The 25,311-nt window shown below is 45.4% G+C and overlaps 1 protein-coding gene across 1 annotated transcript in view; it reads left to right on the top strand.

Moving 5' to 3' along the window:
* The first annotated feature begins 13,079 nt into the window (after positions 1-13,079).
* Positions 13,080-25,311, top strand: part of VIPR1 (vasoactive intestinal peptide receptor 1) — a 106,572-nt gene continuing 94,340 nt past the window's right edge. Inside the window, exon 1 of the mRNA XM_083879908.1 lies at positions 13,080-13,238. Coding sequence (XP_083736034.1) covers positions 13,182-13,238 — 57 coding nt within the window. The 5' untranslated portion in view covers positions 13,080-13,181. The remainder of the gene's footprint in view (positions 13,239-25,311) is intronic.

The following is a 25,311-nucleotide window of genomic DNA, read 5'->3' as shown; positions in this document are numbered from 1 at the left end:
CAAACCCAGAGCACAGGGCACATCTGGGGAGATGTGCCAGCTCTGAGCTCTCCCAGGTCAGGGCATTACCAAGGAGAAAGGGGCCAGGACAAGTGAGTCCCACATTTATTTTCTGCTGACCTAATCACAGCTGGATTCAACCAAACCCCGAATCCCAGTGAAATCTGTCACCCAGATATTTACAGTCTGGGCTTCTACACCTGAACTGGTCAGCCCTGAGCTCTGTTGCTGCTGAAGGACAGAAATGAGGCACTTTTGAGGGGGGTTTGTCTGACAACTTTCAGATGTTCTCATCAAGATTCTCTCCATCTTTCCATGGAAATGATTAAACTCTCAATGATTGTTAAAAAACCTGAGGAGACAAGTTAGTGATAGAGGTTAGCATGTAGTCAGAGTGTAATGAACCAGGTGTAAATGTATCAACCTCTGAGGGTCCAGCCTTTGCAGAGAAGTGGCTAAAATTAATTAGCGAGACTGCTCTTCAGAGAGGTTTTGCAAAGCAAAAGGTTTAATAAGGAAAAATAACAAAATGACAAAATAACAGAATAACAAACGAAAACAAAAGAAAAGCCATGCACAAGTGTCTGAGAAAACCTCTGACACCCTACTAAAAACACTCCAAAAAGCCCTTTACTTGCTTTGCACTCCTTCCTAAATCCTGAATGTTTTAGGAGGGACAATTTGGCTTGCAGCCAATAGAGAGAGATACAGGATTTGAGGAACAGTGACAAGGTCTAATAGATGTTTCTCTCTTGTCCCCGAGCCAATCACTGTCAGGAGGATATGGAAAAATCTAGGTAAACTTCCTAAAATGTCTAGAGGTAAACTGAAACTCTTTCCCTCTTTGCAAACACCTGCTGGGGGTGTGGGGTGGATTCCTACAAATCAGGATGTAACATGGTGCTCCTCAGCTCAAAACCACAACCACAATTTGCAAAGACACTTTTGACACAGTGCCCACATCTTCCCACCCCGTAAAGCACAGATGTGCTGCAGATCCTGTCTCGTGTCTGCCACAGGGCTGTGAGGGACAATCTCAAACAACATTGTCTTTTGCCTGTGTTTAAGCAAACAAATCCCACCCAGAAAGCCCAACAAAGAGGTTGTATAAGGGAGCAGTGCTCTCGTTTTATGTGCAGGAGCACTGACGGCTCCAGTAAAGTCAGAAGATTATCTGAAGATCCAAACTGGGGTGCCCTGTGATAACACTTCACTATTTACAGGCTGGCTCTTGACAGGGAGTGTGTTTGCTTTTGGGGCCACAGCTGAAGAAACACATGTAAATACTGGGTTTTATTGCAGGGCTCTTCTGCTGTCCAGGAATAGAGCAAGGCTTGAGCAGCACGAAAGGCACAGGTGGCACGTGGGGCAGTGCTGAGTTTTGTTGTCTTGACCATCCCAAAAGATCTCCACTGTGATTAATGTCCCTGGAAATCCGTGTGGTGGGTGGCACTGAGACTGTCTTGCAGTGAAAATCATCCTGCTTATTCTTAATGTGATATTTGACTCTGGGTGTAAATGGTTGCTCTAACACATAATCCTAATTATGGAATACCTTTGAAAAGCCCTTATTCAGGGCTTTCCTGACCCAGCTCAGGAAAACTCTGAATAAGTCCCCAAAGAGGAAATAGTTTCAACAGACATTTAGCTTTCAGCACTAACTACAACTTCCCCAACTTGGACAGGATTTGAGTAAACTGAGATTTAGACACCAGAACATCCCCAACTTCAACAAACTTGAGCAAACTGAAATTTAGACACTACAACCTCCCCAACTTCAACAGACTTGAGTAAACTGAAATTTAGACACTATAACCTCCTCACCTTCAACAGGATTTGAATAAACTGAAATCTAGACCAAGCCTGTAGCATTTTTTTTCCCTTGATTGTGGATAATTTCTTAAAGTGAAGCCTTAGCTGATTATAACTCTCGATTCAGAGATTCCTTGTTATCTAGGCATTGTCTAAAATTACAGTTATTATTTTCTCACTTGCAAATAAACTAAAAGCCTGAATTTCATTTTGGACTTTATTACAGGCTTATATTTCATAGTCATCCCTGATATCCACAATAACAGAAAGCCTTGGTCCAACCTGAGCTGAGATAAATGGTAAAAGCAGAACATCTCTAGTTTTGCAAATTGCATCTCCATGTGTGATGAGCTTTGTTCTGTGGCCCCCACCCTTTCCTCTGGAAAACTCCGATGGGAAGTGTGGAGTCTTGGTGCAGGGAGACTCCAGGGCCCCATCATCGATCAGATATGCCTGGAACACACACAAATAAACAAATGAAAATTGGTGAAGCTGCAGCTAAACAAGATGGGGATGACTCACTGCAGAGAGAGTCCAACCCACTCACCTCCCCAGACAGAGGGAGATGTGGCACAGCTGCCTGAATTCCCCCTCAGAGAATTATTCCCATTAAAAAGTGGACAGACATTGTAAGTTTTCCAGCCCTGCTGCTCCTAGAAATGTTTTACACCTTCATCACACCCAGTTTCTCCTGGGAATCCTGCTGGGAATGCCTGAAGGCAACAGGACCTTAGTGGGGTCGTGTTTTAGAAATGTCTCACCTGCCTCCAAAAAACTGGCTGCCTGGGAGCAAAAAGCTCAAAAAAAACCTGTCTACCTGAGAAGAAAAAACTCCAAAAAAATGGTTGCCTGACAGCAAAAAAATAAAAAAACCTGGCTACCTAAGAAGAAAAAACTCCAAAAAACTTGGTTACTTGAGAGCATAAAACTCAAAAAAACTGGTAACCTGAGAGCAAAAAACTCTGGTACTTGAGAGCAAAAAAGTCCAAAAAACTGTCTGCCTCAGAGCAAAAAACTCCAAAAAAACTGGATGCCTGAGAGTAAAAAACCCCCATAAGCACATCCACAAATGCTTGGTGCTGCCCTCAGGGTTGACACTGGAATATTTTTCCCTTTGCCAGCTGCACACAGAGCAGTTCCCAGGCTCACTGGAGATAACCCAGGGCACCCCCACCTTGCCTGGGCCTGTGGGGTAGGAGTGGCTGCTCTTTGCCATCCCCAGCCAAAGTTCACCTGTGTTGAAAGGACCTAGAGCATAAATAACCCTTCTCTCCATTAGTGGATGTGATGTTTTGCTGACCTGTAGTGAGGACGCTTCGTTTGCTTGCACAGATCACAAAATTTTACAAAAAAAAAAAAAAGATCCATCACAAAGGGTGACCAGTGTGAGATCCAGTGCTACTTTGATTTTGGTACATAATTAAAAATTATAAACTATTCTAAATTTTTAGCCTTTTGTATTCCATTCATCTCCAAAGCTAATCAAGACTTCTCCATTCATCCACTCTTTAAAAAGTGGGGGGAAAATAAAGCCAGATCGCTTTAAAAAATCCACAATTTTCATTTGAAGGATTAAAAAAAACTCCTTTTTTTTAACCTAATCAGGGTTCTATAAACAATCACATTATGGAGACAACCTGAAGAACATTTAGAGGGGCTAAGCCATAAAAAGCCCGCGAGGGCAGCGACACAAACGGGAAAAGCCGCCCCGTTCCCGAGGTATTGCCAGCCAAGGGGGGAGCACAGAGGAGAAAACGCTGTAAAAACACTGAGGGCTGAGTGTAAACAGAGAGATAAGGCAGCGTTCAGGGGGAAGATGAATGCTACAAATGCCAAGGGTCATATTTTCTGTTAAAACAAATAAAGCTCCGCTGAGCCCCAGTGAACTTCACTGGGGCCATGCCAAGCCTTTGATACGCGAGGAGCGAGTTCAAGGCAGCACCTTGGAGGCAAAATCCAGTCCCAAACTCCCCTGTCCTTCACAAAGGTCACTCACCTCTCCGTGAAAGCCCTTCCAGAGGCACCAGGTAACACAGGAGGCACCAGCAGCACAGAGGCTGCACGTCAGGAGAGCTCAATAAATTAAATTATCTTAACTCAAAATCGCTGGAGCCTGATGCTTCACTTCCCTCAATTATTCCCTTACGTTATGTCATCCCCTTGGATGATGTTTAGCTCTCCATGGGAAGTGTGTCTTTACATGCCTGATTTTTTCTAGATGACCATAGCAGCATCCACAGTTTAAAAATCTCTTTTTTTTCCCTGGAAAATCCAGTGCCAAACTTCCCGGAGAGGCTCACAATTCACAGGTATCAGAGTAAAGCCACACACTTCAGCTCCTTCACTTCCTTCTTTGATACAGGAAAAAAGAAAGGGATTTTTTTTGGGATATCATTATGTTGCTGCCATTTGCACTGTCAGAAGCTGACGGGAAGCATGGAAAATCAGTCATTGTCAATCCAGTTAAATCTAATACGATTTAGACTGGATTAAGAGAGGGTTTCCCTGATTTGTACAGTCAGTCTGGCAGGTTGTGGGCACAAAACTATCTTTTGCTTACAAAGAAAGAAGAATTGTCGGGGAAAGGAGAAAAAAAAAATCAAAATTATCTGGAAAATTACATTTATGTGAGACAAATTCTTCCCAGACAGCATTAATTCACGAGAATGTGCTGTCACTTCTTATTTCCCCCCCCAAGAAACAGAGTTTTATTTTTCATGTGTGTTGAAAAAGGACCTAGAACATAACACTTCTCTCCATTAGTGGATGTAATGCTTTGCTGACATACAGTGAGGATGCTTCATTTGCTTGCACAGATCTGTCCTGGAGGCAGCAGATATGTAAGGAATGCATCAGGCAAGGGAATCAAAACGAGCAGAGCAAAGCCTGGGATATTCATCAGCTCAAGCAAGAGAAATGAACTGCAGCAGCCAGAAAGGCTGGCTTTAAATCTGATCCATAATAAGGAGGGCTGGAGGAAGAATTTCCAACCTTAAACCTGGCTGGATTCTTTTTCTCTGAGAGATTACAGCTGAGTGAAAAGGGAAATCAGGGCTGCTCTTGTTGCTTTGTGCCAGGAGGGTTTTGAAGAGCAGTTTTGAGCTGGAAACGAGGGATATCCCAGCTAAACAAACAGGAGGAAAATCAATAATCTTACAAGGAGTGTTCACTGACTGCCAAAAGCAAAACCAGGCAGAAGCAGAAATTGATTCTTTACAGTGACATTGGTTGGTTTGGGGTGTGAGGGAATGAGCTCACAGGGGAGCCCTCAAACAGGCAGATGCCTTCACACTCACCACACACAAAGCCTCTGACTTCATCTTTTTCCTGTGGAAACATCCACATTTCAGAGATGTATGACAGACAAACAGCAAGTTTCAGGCTCAGGTGTTTTCCTACCAAGCTGCAAAAAAAAATCCTTTAGTTTGGGGGAAAGAGAGAGTTTTGATTCCCTTTTCCCTCTTCTCCGTCACTGTGTCTAAGCCCTGGACTTGTGATTTTTGTGTTGTCTTCCTGACTGATGCCTGCAGGAACCTCAGCAGTGCTGAGATAATCTGGTATGGCCCAGGCATGGGGCAGCCCTGTGGAGAGCACCTGGCTTGGGCAGAGCTGAACAGACCAAGGCTGTTGTCAGCTGAAATGAAAGATCTCCTTCTCTGCAGGCAAGAGAGCAAAGGAGGCAGCCTGAGCTTGCTGCTCAGTTCAGAAGAGGAATGGAAAATAAGAGAAAAGAGAAAAACTCACAGGAGAACTTGTGACAGATAAATCCCAGAGTGTCCTGGTGCATGTCCAGTGCTTTGGATCTCAGCTGCACCTTTCGCTTGGCTTAGAGAAGAGAAAGGAGCAACTCAGTCCAGTAGGTGTGAAAAACAGGATCATGCTCCACAGTGTGGCCAAAAATGCTTTGCTGGGCATTTTCTCTTTGATTCCACCTTCTTCCCAGCATCTGGCTCCCCACAAATCAGAACCACTGTCCCCAGGTGTTGTGGTTTGAAAGCAAAACGAATGAGAGGCTCCAAGCCAGAGATATAATTTAATAAGAAGAAAGGTAAAATGGTAAAAATAAAATAAAATAAAATAAATGCAATAACACAAAGGATCACTGACAGAGTCAGAATACAACCTGAGCAGGGTGGTGGAAGCAGTCCAGGTGAGGTGCTCTTCCTGAAGCAGTGATCCTGTAGAAAGGTCTGGTAGCTCTGGTCCTCTGGGAATCCAGTGGGTAAGGGCTGCTTGTCCTGTCCCAAATCCCAGATTCTATCCAGGTGGGAATGCTTGGCTCCTCCCCCTGGGCGGAGCATCTCACAATGGGATGATGAGTGGTGAAGTGGGTCCTTGATGGCCCATTAAACAGAGATAACTCCTGGAGGGAGTTACCTGTGAGTCATGGGCAAGGCATTGATGGGCCATGAGCAGAAGACACCCCAAAGGCCATTAGCAGAAGTCACCCTTGGGAAAACACTAGCCCACCTGGTTTCAACAGTTCATGAAGATGGTGGTAGAATAAATACTTTGTGTACATCCTACACTGCAACCCAGGACACCAGGGCTCCTCACATTCCTCAGGACTCCAGCAGCCCCAGAGAATAATCCTGGATGGATCAGGAAGATCCTCATTAACAGCACAAATTCAATGAGCAGTCTGACTTCTGAAATGTGGGCTTTTCTCTTCAATCCTTCCTGAAATTAATGTGGCAGTTCAGGCTTCTCCAAGCTGGTTTCAGCAAACTCAGGCACGTCCAGTCTCAGAGATTCAGGAGGATTTTGTCCACAGTGAAGCCAAAGATGGATAAAAGATCAGATCTTGGAGAACAACAGATTTACAGAATCTTGGATTTTTTAGCTTGGCAATGACCTCTAGCATCAAGTCCAACCATTAACCCAACATTACCAAGTCCACCAACAAACCATGTCCCTGAGTGCCACCAGCAAGTCCAAGCAGACACCTTGGGGAGAGCCCCGATCTTTTTATTCACTTTTTATTGCACTTGTCAGTTTATACTAAACCTCACAACATTTAACACAGAAATTAATGAGATTATGGAAATTCTTCTTTCCAGCTGCTGAGGTCTTAAAAGCAGTTCATTATTTGAGCAACAGAGATTCTCATCACCCAGCCAGAAGAAACAGGGGCTGGTTCTGTGGGCAGCAGCAGCCAGCGTTCTCCATGCAGAGCAGCTCTGTGATGCATTTGGCCAGCCTGTGGAAAATGTTCCTTTTCCTGCCTCCTCCACAAAAGCGTCAGGTGTGCCACATCCTCTAATGATAAGGTAGAGGCTTTATCTCCCTCTCTAGAGCCTGTTTTAGCCCAGGCTTTTATTTAGCTTGTGCAATCTCTGCTGTCAATCACCGTGTTGGCTTCCCTGCTTCTTGTACCTTCTGCTGCCAAACGACTCTGAGTGTTGGAGGAGATAAAAATCTCTCAGCAGCGAGGGTAAAATGTTTTTTCATAGTGGCCACGACCTGGGACAGAACCTGCCTCTGCTGAGCACTCTTATTTTAAGAAATGTGGTTGTGAGAACTGTGCTGAGCAGCTTTCTGCCCTCACAACCCTGCCCTGGCCGCCTCCTGTGACTCTGCAGAGCCCCAAGGAGAAAGGAAGGAGAGGAGCCCTGGTTCTCCTGGGCCTTTGGCACCTGGTGTGCCCTGGAGCAGTTTTACAGTGCTCCCAGTGTAAACAGCTCTGCTTCAATAATGCATGGCTTTCTACTCACCTGGATTCATTCCATCCCTGACATCCTGAGTCTGGAGAAAGTCCTTGCTTGTTAGTTTGTTTGCATAGTTATTATTATTATTATTATTATTATTATTTGATTTGATTTGTTCTTCCTGAGTCCGAAGACTTTTTTTCTGTCCAAACGCAAGTAAGCCTATAATTTTAAAAATTTTTTTTAAGTAAACTGTTTTATCCAAGTCCCTTGTGGATATGTAATAGCAATTGCAAAGCTTATTTATTTATTTTTTTTTCTGCTCCCAGTGGTTTTGATTGTGTGAAAATAAATGTTGAGTACTATGAAGCAATTAATCCTCAGCTCTCTTGGGAGCTGGGTAGGTACTTATTGCTATCTTGAGTTTACAGAGTGAGCTAGAATTGGGTAATTTGCTCTTGCCTCAGAGATCAAGGACAAGATTTTAGCCTTCTTGTATCAGGTAGATCCTTTTAATTGAAATATCCCACTCCTGCTCTTCAGATATTTCGTGTTCGGCACTGACACATCCACCTCTGCTGCCCTCACAGCTTTGGTCATTAAGCAGGTGGAGATTTCCAGGAGAACTTCACTGGAAAACTTTTGGGGACAGCTGGGGACAGAAAGAGAAGAAAGCCTGAGCTTTCAGCCCTGCTGAGTTGTGGTCAACTCACTTTAGATTTTTCCCTAGGGCCATTCTGATGTTTCCACCCAAGAAATAAGGGGCCTTAAACCACAGGAAAGCACCAATTGTTTGTGCTTCATTTCGCAAATAATAAAGTCCTGTAGGTGGATGGAATCTGTCCTGTTTGCAAAACACCCCAGCCGGTGTTTGCCTGCCTCTAATCCCCCGTGCAAATAATGCACAGGAATTTATTTTGCAGCTTGTTTATGGGATGTGATGCTATTAGTGTATTCAAATGAAGTCACACAGTGGAAAGCAGAACAGATGCATTGTGTTGGCTTTTGGAGAGGAAGCTAAATGGGGAACGTAACCCCAAGGGCACAGAACAGCAAATCCAGCCTTCAGCAAACTGCTGCATGAATCAGCCCTCAAATATTGTCCTTCTAGACACCACTGCTGTTAGTCTTTGTATTTCTCATTGCCAGAGGCACAGAGGGGAAAAAAAAAAAAACCACAAAAACCATGGGCAGGAAACAACAGTGGTTGCTTTTATTTACCTCTGCCATTAATGTCCACCAAAATTTCTTACATTTGTATGACATTTCCCCAAGCAGCTCTCAGAGAGATTGGGCATTTTGTGAAGGGTGCCACAGCACAAATGTTAATTGCCTTAGAGGAAGAGGGTTAAATAATGGTGATGAAGAAAGGCAGGGACAGAGGAGAGGCACCAGCCCAAGAGAGTGATCACTGCTGCTACTGATGTGAAGAGGAATTTGATCATTTCTGGATTTGTTCATGCCTGAGATTACGGAAAAAATCATCTTCCAGGCTGCAATATCCACTTAATAGCTGAGAGCCTGTTGAACACCAGGCAGCTGCCACCTTCCAGCCTGCCCTCACAGCCCCAAAGCTTCAGAGAGACTTTTGCAGGGAGGTGTTGGATGGAATCACAGCAAGATGAGCACCAAGCTCCCACCAGCAGGGAGAGATGGAAACTGAACTCGAGCAGCTCAAACCAGAACCCTACTTTGGGGGAAATACATTTTGGAATGGAAATACCTGAGTAATTCCCAGTTTAATACCTGGGAATTCTCCTGCTCCCACCCACCCAAGGCAAAAACTGAGGGTTTAAACCACGACCACGCCATGAAACCACAGTGAACCACAGTGCACCAACGTTTTGAATTCTTCACACTCTTACTGTTGTTTTAAAGAGGATACACAGGGATAAGAAGAAGTCAAAAAAAAAAGTTGTCAAAGGTATGGCACAGGCTCGATGTACACGGTTCCAGAGAGTTTGGGGTTTTTCAGTCTCCACTGACATAAATCCTTTAGGCATGTGGAGAAGGGAATGTGATGTCACTGACACTGGCAGTGTGAGATTTGGGGGTTTGGGGTCAAATCAGCAGGAGGTGGGTTCAAATCAAACAAGCAGATTTCTCCCAATGCTGTGGAGTTCACTCACTGCCTTGTAAGGAATATTCAGATTTTTTAGAGAGTTATCTGAATTTGGTAAGGAATTGATGAGAAAAAACACAAGCTTGGTCCTCTTTTATCCTGCAGCTGGTCTGAGCAAGGAGTAACAACAGGATGATGCCTGGAGGAAGGCAGAGGTTCCACAGCCTGATGTTGTTTCAGTGAGGCACAGAAGGGTGGAGGAAGACCAGAATGTTCATTTTACCTGTTGCATTCACCATAAATTCAACTGAAAGTAGCCAAGCCTCTTATTAATACTCATTTGCAAATTAACTTCCACACCCCTAAGGATGCAAATGAAGACAAAACATGCCTCACATCACACTGCAGGCAACAAAACCCCAGCTGTAAACATGGGATTGTTCCACACCTTTGGAAAGGCCAAAAATTACAGTATAGAAGCAGTCTGGATAAAATTAAAAAAGGGAAGGGAAGGGAAGGGAAGGGAAGGGAAGGGAAGGGAAGGGAAGGGAAGGGAAGGGAAGGGAAGGGAAGGGAAGGGAAGGGAAGGGAAGGGAAGGGAAGGGAAGGGAAGGGAAGGGAAGGGAAGGGAAGGGAAGGGAAGGGAAGGGAAGGGAAGGGAAGGGAAGGGAAGGGAAGGGAAGGGAAGGGAAGGGAAGGGAAGGGAAGGGAAGGGAAGGGAAGGGAAGGGAAGGGAAGGGAAGGGAAGGGAAGGGAAGGGAAGGGAAGGGAAGGGAAGGGAAGGGAAGGGAAGGGAAGGGAAGGGAAGGGAAGGGAAGGGAAGGGAAGGGAAGGGAAGGGAAGGGAAGGGAAGGGAAGGGAAGGGAAGGGAAGGGAAGGGAAGGGAAGGAAAGGAAAGGAAAGGAAAGGAAAGGAAAGGAAAGGAAAGGAAAGGAAAGGAAAGGAAAGGAAAGGAAAGGAAAGGAAAGGAAAGGAAAGGAAAGGAAAGGAAAGGAAAGGAAAGGAAAGGAAAGGAAAGGAAGAAAGCAGCTCTGTTTGCTCAGGATCAATCAGTGGGCTGTGTCTCTCCTCCTTCATTTAATGCAACCAGATTTGTGGTGTTGAAAACAAACTATTTGTGAATCTGTGGAAGTTCTTATTGAACAGGACTTGAGAGCTGAATTTATTTTAATCAAGAATTAAACCCAGCTGCACACAGCCCCTCTGATCCCTGAGGACCAGCACCATCACAAGAGGGTTATTTTCTGCCAAATTTCCATACCCTCAACACAGCAAACCCACAGGACACCAGATGAGCTGGACCTCAATCCAGCACAGTCCACAGGGCAAAACGTGCTGCAGACTTTTCCTGTAAAATCCCAAATCCTCCAGATTTTCTGTCTGCAAAGAACCCAAAAAAGCAGCACCTGCCAATACCTCCCTCCCCTTTTCCTTTCCCTTATTTTTTTTTTTTCCCTTAACAGGCTACTTTAAACTATTCAGGCTGCATTAATAAATGAAATAAGGAAACCCAGAGTGGCTGTAATTAGTGAGGGGATGCAGTGACCAGCTGATCAGCTCTGCCCTTCTCAATTTAGGATCCAAACTGAGTTTTATGTAGCTTTGCTGGGTGTTCAAACCTCTGTACAATTGATTGAGGTAATTAACATCTTGTCCTTCTTTTTTACTTCTTTTTACACTGGCAATTATAGGTCATCATGAGAAACAAGGGAGAGGATTGGGATTTTTCATATCAAATAAAAAAAAAAAGGAAAAATATTTTCAATACCAATAAATTCACGTCTTTCCATAAAAGTGGAGGGAAAAAAAAGACACTAAACTGATTTTCTGTCACCCTTTGCAGGTTATCTTTAAAAAGTGGATGGTTTAGTGATTTGCTAACAAGAGCTAAAGACTGGATATACTGGATATAACTTTGGATTTTTTACCCTTTAAGCCTTCTCCCTAAAAATGGCATCTTTCTTGCTTGTGTCAGTAAATGGAATTAGGGAGCTGTCTCCAGGGCCTCCCAAGTATGAGGATTTGGTTTTCTTTCTTCGGCAGGTGGTTTACAAGACAACAAATCTGCCCATCTGTTGGAGCTTGAAAATCTAGCGGGGCTGGGGAGAAAGGAACAGAGAGGAGGGTATTGTTTTTCTTATTTTTACCTTTATTTATAATCCTTGTTTGGCTTTCTACACTAAAGCAAGCTTAGAGCTGAGGCTTGACTTGAGTTGAGAGGAGCATTTGCCTTAATATTAAATTAAATTGTGCCCAGTGTGCTGGAAAGGGGAAAGATTTCCACATTTTTATTAAAAAAATGAAGGTCAGCCTAGTCTTGAGCTGTTCTTCCAAATCCAGAAATTCCATGTCAGTGACCTACAATGTGGAACTGTTCTCTTTCTGGGGGATATATACATCATATATATATCATATATATATTTTATATATATATATTATATAATATATATGTATATACATCATATATATTATATATTTTATATATATATATATATATATATATATATATATATATAAAAATATATTCAGATCATTGAATTTTATTGGGATTTTTGGCCCATTTAACCACTTCTCAGCAAGCAGTTCTTTCAGAGGAAGCCAAAAGCCTCAACCAATCATTCCCTTCCCTTCCGAGCAATGCTGGGTCACATTCCCAAAGGTGGAAAGGTGAGAAATTAAGAAAAAAAAAAAAAGGAAGGAAAATAAAAAGGGAAAAGGAAAAATAAAAAGGAAAAATAAAAAGGGAAAAAGGAAAAAGGAAAAGGAAAAGGAAAGAAGGAAAAAGGAAAAGGAAAAGAGGTGAAGAAATATAAGGAGTGGGAAAACGGTAAATGGGAAAAATAGAGAACAAGGGGGAAATGGGAAAGAAAAAGGAAAAAAAAAGGACAAAAGGGGAAAAAGATGAAAAGGGAGAACAAGGGAAGAGAGAGGAAAGGGAGAAACAGTGAAAAGGAAATGCGTGAAATAGGAGAGAAAGGGGGAAGAGAGGACGAAGAGGAAAAAAAATAAGAAATAGGAAATAAGAAGAAAGGAGAAAATGGAAAAAGATAAAGGAAAAATGAAAAGGAGGAACGAGAGGGACGAGAAGCAAAACAGGAGAAAGAAGAGGAAAAAACGGGGGAAAGCGAAAATTAAAAAAAAAAAAAAAAAAAAAAAAAAAAAAAAAAAAAAAAGCCGGGTGAAAGGAAAGGGGGAGGAAGGCGACAGTGCAGAACGGGAGAAGAAAGGGGCAGGAAGGAGCCGGGGCGCTGCTCCCCGCGGGCTCCGGCCCTACCTGGGGCGGGCGGGGGCGGGGCCGGGGCCGCCCCGTGCGGGAGGGGCGGGGGCGCTGCGGCCGCTCGGCGGAGCGGAGAGGAGAGGAGAGGAGAGGAGCGGGCTCCGAGCCTCTGCCTCCTCCTCTTCTCCTCCTCCTCCTCTCGCTGCCGTGCCCGCTGCCGCTGGATGCGCCGGGAACCGGAGCGGCGCGGGGCTGGGGCTGGACACGGAGCTGGGACAGGACAGAGAGCTGGGACAGGACACGGAGCTGGGGAGGGACACGGAGCTCTGACAGAACACGGAGCTGGGGAGAGACACGGAGCCGGGACAGAACACGGAGCTGGGACAGGACCCGGAGCTGGGACAGGACCCGGAGCTGTGGCAGGACACGGAGCTCGGGCAGGATGCGGGGCTCGGTGCTGCCCGGAGCGGTGCCGCTGCTCGGCTGCCTCCTGGCCGCGGTGAGTGACCGGGGGATGCCGCGGGCAAACTTCGGGCAACTTTGGGAGCGCCTGGAGGCTCCTTTGGCGGCTGGAGGCGGGGGGATGTTGCCGGTGATTTGCCTTTAGATCCAGGTGCGCGTCCCTTCGGAGAGTGAGAGGAGCCCTGGGATTTTAGAGCTTTTATTTCACCGCCCGGCTCCTGGTTTCGCTGTCATTGAGGTTTTGTGGCTTTCGGTTTGTGTTCAGGAGCTTGAGGAGTCCTGGCAATGCTCTGGCCAAGCCTGGGGATAACGGGATGGGATTTCCCGGGGGTGGGAAGGCTCTGGGATGGGATTTCCCCGGGGAGGCTCTGGGATGGGATTTCCCCGGGGAGGCTCTGGGATGGGGTGTCCCCGCAGCTGCCCACGAGGAGTTTGGGGCAAAGCGCTGCTCTCCAGCCCTCCAGAGCCTCAGCCGGGAGCAGAGGATGTGTCTGTGCTGCCGTGCCCCTCCTGGGTGGGTGATGGGGGCAGGACGAGCAGGATGGATGGTTCGGGGCAGGATGAGCTTAGAGGGGGGTTTGTTTCTCCCGGAGCTGTGTCAGAGCCACACGTGTGAGCTGAGCTGATCTCCCGTGCCGGCAGGCGCCGGGCACGGCTGCCCCACGCTTATCTCAGCTCCCCGCTCAGGGAAAGGTGTCCCCGCACATGGCAGAGAGTGGGATTGGAGGATCTGTAAAGTCCCTTCCACCCCAGACCGTTCAGAGTCCCCAGATTTGCTGAAGCTTTGTTTTCTCAGCTCGATTCCTCACAGTGTTTGATTTACAGCGAGGCTGGTTTTAATTGAGCAGGCTGGGGTTGGAGGGGAAGATTTGGTGCTGCCTGTGGTTGAGTTTCCCTGTCACTTGTAACCCTCTTCTCTCTGGAAGGTGAGGCTGCCTCCCCAGCAGGGCTGGCTGAGGTTGCCCACCACAACTGGGTTGTGCCATCATTTCTTGGTTGCAAAGTCCCCTGTGTTTGCTCTGCTGGGCTGGTGGCAGTGGCTGTGGTCACAGAACCACCACAGAATTGTAGAGTGGTTGGAAAGAAATATCATCTGTTTCCAAAGCCCTGTGGATAGGACAGATTTCAGTAGACCAGTTGCTCAGAGCATCGTCCAGCCTGGTCTTAAATCAGAGTCAGAGCAGCCAAGCTGAGCCTCAGAGAGTGGAAGTTAACCCAGATGTGTCAGTGCATCACTTGTCTCCCTTTTCTTCTCCCCTTTCTTCTTCCCTTGTCCCACAAGAAATGAAACAAATGGATTTATTTGCAATTTTTTTTTTGGTTTTGGCTGTCACCACGAGCCACCCACCCATTTCCATTGCCAAAGACTTTCTTAGAGGATGAACAGGTTGGGAAAATGGATTAAAGTATTAAACAACATGACCAGGCAATTCAGTTCTTGGAATTCTACAGAGCTTGCCTTAGGGAAGATCCAAAATAACCCATGTGTCCAGGGCTGGAGCTGGGGAAAGGAGGAGGGGACAGCATTCTCATCAGCTGCTGGAGCTGCTCCAACCCTTGCTTCCACTGAAACCCTTGGCAAAAATCCCATTTCTTTAAAGATTGTTGGCATGAGGAGCTCCTCTGGGGCCAGGTCCTGCAGAGGGTGAGGTCACAGGGCTGCTGAGGTTCACCCTGCGAGGGGTGGCAGGATCAGGCCCTGGGTGATGCTCTTGGGTCGCCACCAAAAAGCACAAACCCCCAAGGTTTTTGGGGCAGCACAAGGCACAGAGTGGGTGCAGTGCTGTACCTGCTTCCTTTCCAACCCTTTTATTATTCTGCTGTTGTTAATGTTCCTGGGATCTGGTTCACGCTGGTGGGTTAAAAAGATTCACATGCGCCTTTATCAGCACTGATCTGCAAGGTGACTAATACTGAACTGCCTCAGCGCCCGAGAAAATCCCTGGTTTGTTCCTCACCTTAAACCTGGGATTTGGGGCTGATTTTTAAAGCAAAAGTAGCTCTGCAATCTGCAAACCCGGCTCTGGGACCCTGGGATGGCTCAGCAGAGCTCGATTGGTTCGGATTTCTTTCATATAATTTATTGTGACCATTTTTATTAGTACGTCCTTGGGAAAAAGAAAAAAAAAAAAAAAAAAAAGAAAAAAAATAACTCTGAGCAAGTGGCTGATCAACAAGTTCAGCGCCATAAAAATGTTGATAAAACTGTTGCAGCCATGTGGTTTCTAATTGCTGTTATAAACTTTCACCTCTCAGCGTGGAGGAGCAGGAATTGGGCAGATCTCATTTGCTGCCCTTCATCAGGCCACGCTCACCTAAAGTCCTGCCCTCCTGCCAGGACCAGCTTTGAAAAGTTGGGATAAAAGTGTTAATGGTGGTGTAAATGCTCAATAATCCCTTTCAAGTTCTTCTGTGTCGTCTTAGGGTGTAATTAGGACAATTTGGTCTGAAGAGGTACAAATTAGACACTTTTGTGTTTCTTTCCCCCCCAGTGTGTGTCTAGAACATGAAATGTGGATAATTTGAAGCAGTTGGTGGATTCCACGTGCCTTCAGACTCCAAGCTCCTCGATTTAGCCAAATCTGCCCATCTGGTGTAATTTGTGCTTTTCTTCAGAGCTTTGCTCTGTTCCAGCCTTTGCAGTGGGTTTGTGATGGAAAAAAAGAATAAAACAAACTTAGATCTGATTCTTCATCAGTCCGAGCGCAAACGCTGGGAAATGTGATGGGTGTGGGAAATCAGAGAAATCTGAGCTCACGGGACACCCACTTCAGCTGTGTCTGCATCTCCTTCCTCCTGTCATTGATTGAGGACCTGTGAGGTGACATCGACATAACTTTAAACTAAACAATCTTTTGTTTTGGCCAAAAGACAAGGTCCTCACTGGAACCCTCCAGCCCAGTTCCTGCATCCAGCACAAAGATCCTTTAGCAATAACAACATGTGTTTAACAAAGGCCTTGCCACAAATCCTGAGTGTCTCACCGGGTGTGTGATTTATTCCATTTACGCTTCTATAAATGCATGACTGACTTTATTCAGGAGAACCAGTTGCCCAACCCTGTGTCTGGGTAGCTCTGAAAGCTTCTCTGCCTCTCTATAACGCTGAAAGTTTTCAGAGAAGACACATAAATCAGCAGTAATAATATTGTGGGAGCTCTTATTTAGGGCATAAAAAGGTAAAACTGTAAAATAGGGTGGGGAAACTGTATCTGAGGGGAAAAAAAACCTGCTAGGGAAAATATTTAAATCTGTTTCAAGGCTGTTTTACTCCAGCTCACCAGCATGTCAGCAGGAGCGTTCACACCATCATTATCACATCCTCCCCTAACCCAGGGGTTTGTATCCAGCAGGGAAACTCCAGACAAGGAGCCAGGAATTGTGATGGGCTGTAAAAGCAGACGAGTTCACCAGGGTGTTCTTTAAAAGGAGGGATTTTTTACCAGGCTTTCAGCATCAGGAGGCAGGCGGGACCATGGACAGGGAAAACCACCTGGGTTGTGAATTTTGTGTGTGGAGGTGCATTTTTCCCTCGTTTTTACAGCACTTTAAAAAAATTCCTGTTCCAAGCCCTCGCTGTTGTACCACCAGTGAGAGGTGTGAGAGCCAGAGGGTTGCTCCAGGTAGAAATGCAAATTCAGGAGAGTTGCATTTTGTCCTGTGGTGGCTGCTGAGGGCTGACAAAACATTTTGTTCTCTTTTCTCAGTGTTTCACAGTGGCTTTTTTGAGTGGGGTTTTTTGTCTCCTCACTCTTGGCTTTCCAAGGAGGGATCAGGGGGGATGCAGAGCAGGGGGATGCTCTGCACATTTGGCAAAAGGGCAAGTGCAGAGTGAGCAAGTGAGTGAGTAAGTGAGTGTCAGGAGAGAAGTGTTTGAGCTGTGAGGCTGCCTTAAAAAGGCAAACATGCAGAGTTTATGTTCATTTTCAGGGAAAAAAAAAAAAAAAAAAAAAGGAAAAAAATAGAAATAGAGAGCTTTTTGCCTTTACCAGATGGTCTCCAGCAGAAACAACTGGAGGGACTGGTGACTTGTCAAAATCAATCTTCCACATGATGTGCTGATGGTCTGAGAGGACTGGGAACTTTCTGGTGTTTGGGCTTAGAACGTGGACACAAATCTGTTGGAATAGTGAGAAGAGGGACAGGAGGGAGATCTCCCTGTTCAGCATCAAGTGTCTCATTTATTGGCAGCCTGGGGAAGGGCACCACACACTGTGGAGATCAACCAGACCCCAGATTTGATGATCTTTTTTTTAAAGTCAGACCTGAGTGCACTTGGAGGAGATTTGTCACACCCTGAGTAGCTGAAATTCAGGAAAGGGCTCAGATTATCCGTGCAGAATAAAAACTCAAAGTCAGGCTTTGGTGGGGAGCAGGATTCAGCTGGGGTTTAGGAACACAAGTGTGGCAGTGTCACCTCTCTGCTGCAAATGGGGTCCCTGCTGCATCACCCTGCCTCAGGGGACATGGATTTGTGGTTTTCCAATGCCTGGGAGAGGCTGTGGGGTTAAATATAACCCCACTCCCTGCTTGCATCAACTTTCGCTCTTCTGTGTTGGAGAGAAGAGGAAAGTCCTTCACAAGAATCAAAATCTAGGAAATGCAGCCAAGAAAAAAATCCCAAATCAAGGGCCAAAACCACAGAGAAAAGAAGCTGGAGGTGACTGGGGAGCCCAGAGCAGGAGGGGCTGGCCCAGCAGGATGGACAGACACACAGACCAGCCTGTGCCATGGCCCAGGTTTGTCCTCCTGTCCTGCCCTGTGCAGCTGGGCTGGTTTTTCCCTCTCTGAGGGCTGAGTCCCTCCCTTCCACATTCACAGATATTTTTCACAAGTCCTAAGCTCCCACAGCTTCAGCTGGCTGGGACCTGAGCTGAGAGGGGAGACAAAAATTAAATCTCAGAGGGCAGCAGTGGAAGAAAACCCAAAACCTTTTTGGTTTATGGGAGGCCCAGGGATGAGATGCCAACCCTCAGAGTGGCATCCACCCAGGGCTCCCACAGCTGCTGCCATGGCAGGGAGGATCCTGTGCACAGCTGGAGGAGGCTGTTCCCCACCTGAGCAGCCTTTTTGTCACCATTCCCTTTTGGAGAGCCTGCAGCAGGCTGGGGATTTCTCTGGGTACAACCTTCAGCCTTCCCGCGATGCAGGGAGGGTTCATTCATCAGCACTCAGGAGGTGCCCAAGGGAAGGTTTGGAGGAGATTTTGGAGAAGGGGATGAGCCCCCTGGAGCCATTGGATGCTCCTCACATCCTTATAAAATCCATTTATTTGTTAAAGGGGGCAACACCAGGCTGCTTCAGTGCTGCTAAAAAACCTAAAAGCTCCTGAAGATGTTAAAAAAAAAAAAGCTGCAAACTTTCCTTCTGATGAGGACGTCATTAATACAGCACAAACATTTTCCATCCCACAACTTCAGCTTTGTTAGGAGCATCCCCTCCTGGCTGTAGCTTTGCCACAAATGGCTTTGACCCATCTCAGCCTCATGCACAAACCCTAACGAGGGAAGAGCTATAATAGCAAAGCACTTATGTTTAATAATTGCCAATCTGCACAAATATAAATAGCCCCAGTGAACAAAGCCTGACCCGCTGGGAGCGAGCAGGTGAGGTGAAGAGGAGCAAGCAGATGTGAGATCCCCTTGCTCTTTCAGCCTCTGCTATATTTTTTTGCCCCCAGTGCTGTGGGTGCCAAGGCAGATGAGGTGCCTTGAGGTCAGTGCAGCCCTGGCTGGGGCTGCTGTGGGTGACATCAGCTCTCAGCTGGGGAATTTGGAGCTGGCGGGTTGTGAAGTGAATTTAGGGATTTTTTTTTTTGTCAGCAGGGATGTGTGCTGTGGGTTGCTCAAGGCTGCAGAGCTCGAATTAGTGCTGCTTTAGTGGCACTTTATTGGGGCAGATCTTATCTCCAGCACTGACTGCTTTATATATATATATATAAAAATATATATGTATGTGTATATATATATGTGTGTGTGTATTCGTATATAAATAATAATTATTATAATTATATATTATAATATGTATTATAATGATATATAATATTTAATAAATATTTTATATATGTATATATGTGTATATGTTTTATATAAAATATATAATAAAATATTTATATTTTTATAGTTATATATATTTATATGTGTGTATTTATGTATATATATGTGTATATACATATATATGTCTATATATATGTGTATATATATACACACATTTATATATGCATATATGTGTGTATATATATATGTGTATATAGGATTTCCAGTTTCCAGGATGTAAACTCCTGTTCCTGTACAAGAATTTTAGAGACCCTGATGCATTTTAAATTAGTGCAGTCACTTTTTTCAGTGGCTATTAACAGCTCTAAATTCCTCCATTAGTCGCATTAGGTGGATTTTTCCCCCTCTCCAGGGCAGTCCCTGACTCTCCATTTCACTGTTTGCATTGCTGGCAGCTGGAGATTTACACTCCTGTAAATCTGCTCGGCATTTAAATCCCAATATTTGCACAGAATTGTCATTATTTTCTAATTCAGAACCGAACTGGGGCTATTTTTTTGATACGAGCTGGACAAACAGGGTGGGTGATGAGGTTTTGATCAACTCTGCTGGCTGCCATGGCTTGGCCTCATTGATTTGCATCGATTTAAAGTGGAGAAGAGGCCAAAGGAATTGAATACAGAGGTCCCAACCTTGTTTGCTGAGCCACCACCCCCATGATCCTGCTCTTTATTCAGCAGGGGATCTTCTCTTCCTCCTCCTCTATGAACTCCACAGGTTTTTTCATCCTCATCCCTGTCATCTCATCAAGAGAGACAGGAGGAAAAAAAAATCTATTTAAATACAATTCTTGTCTGCAGGGCAAAATATCAATACTTGGTGTCTCCTTTTGAAAGCTGAAATCTATTGGGTGTCTTTTGAGAAGACTTTGAGGCTCCAGCCTGGATCTTGTGTTGAGCAGATGTTTCAGTAAATCCCTGGTGATCTGGAACACCCCAGCTGAGATCTGAGCAGTGTCCCCAGGGCCCTCCCAGATGTCACTGGCTGTCACAGATGCTCAGCCTGGCAGCTCCCTTGCAGGTGGGGTTCTCCTGGCAGATCAGGACATTTCTCTCTGGATTTTGGCATTTCCCTGTGGGTGTCTGAACAACCACGAGGGTCTGAGCCCCTGTGGGGTCAGGCCAAGTGCTGCTGACCACTCTCAGGCCACTGCAGGGATAGAAAAATATCCCCACATCATCCCTTTGCAGAGAGTGAGGCCCCTGCAGATGCTCTGTGGCAGCAGGTTTGCAAGGAGATGCTCTTTAAGGTCCCTCTCAACCCAAACCATTGTAGGATTCTGGGATTCTGTGATGCTGTGAGCACCCAAATTAAAGTTACCTCATTCTGCATCTTCGTGAACTCTCATAGATACAGCGGCACTTCAATCCTTTGGCAGATACCTCTCTTTAGAGATCTTAAGCCTCAAAGTGGTTTCTTGTGTTGTGTAAGAGTGGGAAAAAAAAAAAAAAAAAAAAAAGAAAAATAAGGAAATTAGCTCCATGCTGAGCTTTTCCCTGCAGCCTGCTTTATTCCTTACCCAAGAACAGGTTTTATTTCACCCCTCCCAAGTGGCAGCTCAAACTTTGAGGAACACAACCCCTTGCCAGGCAGGAAGAAAATGAAATAAAATAAAATGTACTGGTTGTGATGATCACCACCCCCTCCGCCAAAAAAAAAAAAAAAAAAAAAAAAAAAAAAAAAAAAAAAAAAAAAAGGGGATCCACAACAACTCTGCACATTTGCACCAAAATGAAAAGCAGCCTCAAGGCTGACCCTCAGCATTTTTATGGCCTCAGCTTGGAAATGGCCAGGAGCCAAACCTGGATGGGAATTACACCTCTGCCACCTTTATTTTGCCATAGCCACATCCAGCTCTCATTTTCAGTGAATGTGAGGTGGATTATTAAGATTATTGTTAAATCTTCTACACCATCCATTTGTCAGGGGAGAGGGGAACTCGTTCATCCTGCTCATGGCTACCTGGGACACATGTACTTGCCTTTTTTTAAATTATTTTTTTTTTTTTTTTAGTCACTTTTCACTGCCCTCCTGAGTTTCCTGAGTGGAGATTAAACCTGTGCCTGGTTTAAAGGGGCTAAACCCACTTCATCCTCCTCACCATCAGTGGCTGGGCTCAGTCCTGAGCTGTGCCTGGTATTTTTTGCCTGTTTTCCTCCATGTAATTTGGGACAATTCATCAAGGAATGATGTGGCTGCTTTGTTCCAATTCTTTGGGATTCCCTCCTTGAGAGTTCATGGGCATTTCCTGTTGCCCTGTGGTGACTCCAAAGCAAAATTCAAACCCAACACTGAGTAATTCACTTGTTTCTTTCCACATCTGCATCCATCTATTTGGGGTTTTTTTACCATTTTCATCCTGCCTTTTAAGGATAATTAGGCTTTTCCAGCCTGTTTTTACAATAGGAACAGGCTGTCTTTTTCGCTTGACATCCTCAGAGGCAGAGAAAAAAGCTGCTGAGAGAGTTCCCAGCTTTCCAGGGCACCAAGAGGAGGCCAAGCACTACAGGAGGAATTTCTGATGTGCTCAAGTCTCAGCTGCAAGGCTGAGTGCATTTTTTGGGGGGTGAATATGACATTAAACACGTCTGCAGAGCCATGTGGGTCTCAGCCATGCATTTAACTCCAGTGATCTGTCTCAAGGAAATTTCCCATCCTTTCTGCTCTTCTCTGCTCCCTGACTTTCCTTGGACAGTTTGGGTTTGTTTTTTTTTTTTTTTTGCAATTTCTCTGTGCAAAGCTTTTTTTTTTTTCTTTCACCTGCTCTGTTGTTGGAGCACAGGAATTGTTCAAACAGTTTTTGTTTTCAGCAGCCTCTCCAGCAAAATTCAACTTTGTTCCCCCTTGCCCCTCTCTCCCTCTCCTCCCTTTCCAGGGAATTCACAGAGCACAGGGTGTATCAAAGGTTTATCTTCAGGCTGTTTGTGTGCAATGCAGATGAGGAAAGGGTCTATCAAGAGAAAAACAGCTTATATTGGAATGACTGAAATAGATATTTATATGCGTGTATATATATTTATGCTTAGAAAAATGTGTGCTTTCAGGTATAGAAATACTTGCTGAGGGATAAAAAAGAGGAAAAAAAATGCTGAGTAGCCATTGCTGTTTGGGATGTTTGGGATAACATGAGATCAGAGTGGTGGTTGTCCCGTGGCAAAACCATCACTCCCATCCTTCATGTCACAGACCTGCAGCTGAGCTCCCAAATTAACATTCCTGGCTCTTCTGGGCATTAAAGCCCTCAGTCCTGGTGGAAATGTGGATTTTTATATCCTGCCACAGTTTCCTTCCCACCTGCTCGCTCCATGCTGCTGCAGAGGTGATAACTTTTCATATCCCCCAACCCCACAAAGCTCCTTATTTCTTTTTATTTCTGTGTTATTTTTATTTCTGTAATTAACCAACTTGACAGAACTCAGAACAGGGTGGGGTTTTTTTTTGTTTTTTTAAGACCCATGAAATGCATAACTGGAAGTTTCCTCACTGTGTTCCAGGGTAAAGAGCCTTAAAAGCTTTTTTTCTGCCTCTAGCTGTGCTAGTCAGTCTAATAAAAAATACCACATGTCATATATCAGCAGTCAATCATGGCTATAAGAGCACTTAATAAAACTCTGGTTTGAGATGTTGCTTTTAGTGGTCCATTCATCTTGGTCCCTGCTCCTTTTGGAGATGGTTCACTGGTGTCTGCCAGAGGCTGAAGGTGCACTGGAAGTACGCGATCTACACAATAATTAAATTTATACACCATGAGGAAGGGATTCCTGGTGTTGGTGTGTGTATTTGTGCCTTCCACCTCAGCTGCTTGTTTTCATTTGGGTCTTACAAACTTGGGGATATAAAGCAGGAACAAATTTTCTGTCTCCTTAAATTGTGTCAACACAGGGCTCCCATTTTAACCATACAGTTATTTACCTTCATTTTCTTAAAATCCACTTTTTTTTTCTGTGCTGCTTTCACTGGAAAGTTGTTCCCAGAGCCAGACATCTCTGGTGGTTAAACTGTGCTAGTAAAGCCCTGATGGTTTTGTAGACAGAAAAGGAAATTAGAGTTGGAGCTCACTGCCATGGGTCTACTTGACCCGAGCCTAAGAAATGCCTTAAGGGACCAAGAAAATATCTGAAAACATTTTTAACCCCAGCTATAAAGCTGGAGCTTTGGTTATCTGTCCAAATTTGTTTGCTGAGTGTTGTTGTTATCAGGAAGTGAAACAAGGGCTGGATTTTTTGAGGGGCATATTTAAAAAATGTTGAGTTGAGTTTTGGAAGAAGAGCAAAGTGAAGGGCTGAAGAAAAGTTGTGTTTCCCTGAAGGGAGGACCCCTCATGCAGCTCAGGAGCACTGAGCCTGCTCCTTGGAAAGAGAGATGGGAAAGGAAAAGACCCCTGGGACTGTTGCAGGCTGTGGTGGAGAGCTCAGGGTCTGGCCAGGACCTGTGATCCCAGCATGGAATTGCCTGGGGATATGGGGATGAGGGAGAGGGTGGAGGTTGTGCTGAGCCATGGGCAGGAGTCCTGAAGCCCAGCTGCAGAGGGGTTGGGAAGCAGAGCCTTTGGAGAGATCCACTGCAGAATGATCCCAAATCTGAGCTGAACCCCTCATGTGGGATGACCCCTGGCTCTGCTGATCCCACCTGGGTCACAGAATCACAGAATTTCTGGATTGGGAGAGACCTTCAAGATCATCTAGTCCAACCCAGCCCTGACACCTCAACTAAACCCTGGCACCCAGTGCCACATCCAGTCTTTGTTTAAACACATCCAGGGATGGTGACTCCACCACCTTCCCAGGCAGGCCATTCCAGTACTTTATCACTCTTTCTTTGAAAAACTTTTTCATAATATCCAACCTATATTTCCCTTGGTGTAGCCCAACACTGTGTCCTCTCCTTCTGTCAGCGCTGCCAGCAGAGAGAGACCAACCCCCCCTGAGCACAGCCACCTTTCAGGGAGTTGTAGAGTGATAAGGTCACCTCTGAATCTCCTTTTCCCCAGGATAAACAACCCCAGCTCCCTCAGTCGTTCTTCATATGGTTTGTTTTCCAAGCCACACACCTTGGTGCCTCCTCTGGATGAACTCAAGCATCTCAACATCCTCCCTAAACTGAGGGCCCAGAGCTGGACACAGCACTCAATGTCCATCCTAAACTGAGACATCCAGAACTGGACACCCCTGTCCAGGAGCCCCCCAGAGCTCCAGCACTCCCAGGGACATTCCCTGTGCTGGGAATGCTGAGCAGCCCAGGTGCACTTTTCTCTCTCCTCTGTGCTGCCTTTTTCCAGCGTGGATTTTTTTTTATTCCTCTTCAAATTGCCCAAATTGTGTATCCCCCTCCTGTTCCTCTCTGCTGCAGATCTGACAGGATTTGTTGTTGCACAATGAAGCTGTCATCATCACCATCATCATCCTCATCAAACAGCAACCATGTCTTTGGTTCTTGCTTCCTTCCTCACTATGGGACTGCTGAGGAGTCCAGTCTCTCTTTCCAGAAGGGAAGTTAAGGTGCTTGGCAGGTTGATGCCCTTCTCTTTTATGATGATTTCTGGTGTGTGCCAGTTCACCACTCAAACTTCCTGGGCTGTCAGCTCTGAAAACAAGTATTAAATATATATTGCAGCCCTGGGAGGAGAGCCCAACCAGCCAGAGAGCAATGGACCTAAAAATAAATGCTGATTTCCCTTGCAGAGTAGCCTGGGGAAAAGTACAGGCAAGGAACAGCATCCACTGGGGCAACCAGCAGGAGAAGGAGATGAACCAATAAATTCAGCTACAGATGGAGAGTTCAGGATGAAGCTGGGAAGCTCAGCTCAGCTCCAGACTCTGGAAATGAACTTTCTGCTGGGGGTGGTCTTGTGGCTGAATGCCTAAAACCCAACCTGGAAAATGAGACTCACTTTTGCCTTGTTTCTTTTCACTTTTTTTCTGCTGACATGCTAAAGGCATTGTAATTAATGTTTGGCTGGATTAGCATTGCTAATTGATGTCATGGGGATGATGTGCTCACCCCCTACACATGTGGACTCGTGATGACATCAGGGAATGGAAACATCTTTTTCCTC

This window comes from Zosterops lateralis, assembly GCF_965231275.1.
Source record: "Zosterops lateralis genome assembly, chromosome: 1".
Taxonomy (NCBI): Eukaryota; Metazoa; Chordata; class Aves; order Passeriformes; family Zosteropidae; genus Zosterops; species Zosterops lateralis.
This window is presented reverse-complemented; position numbering and strand designations above follow the sequence as displayed.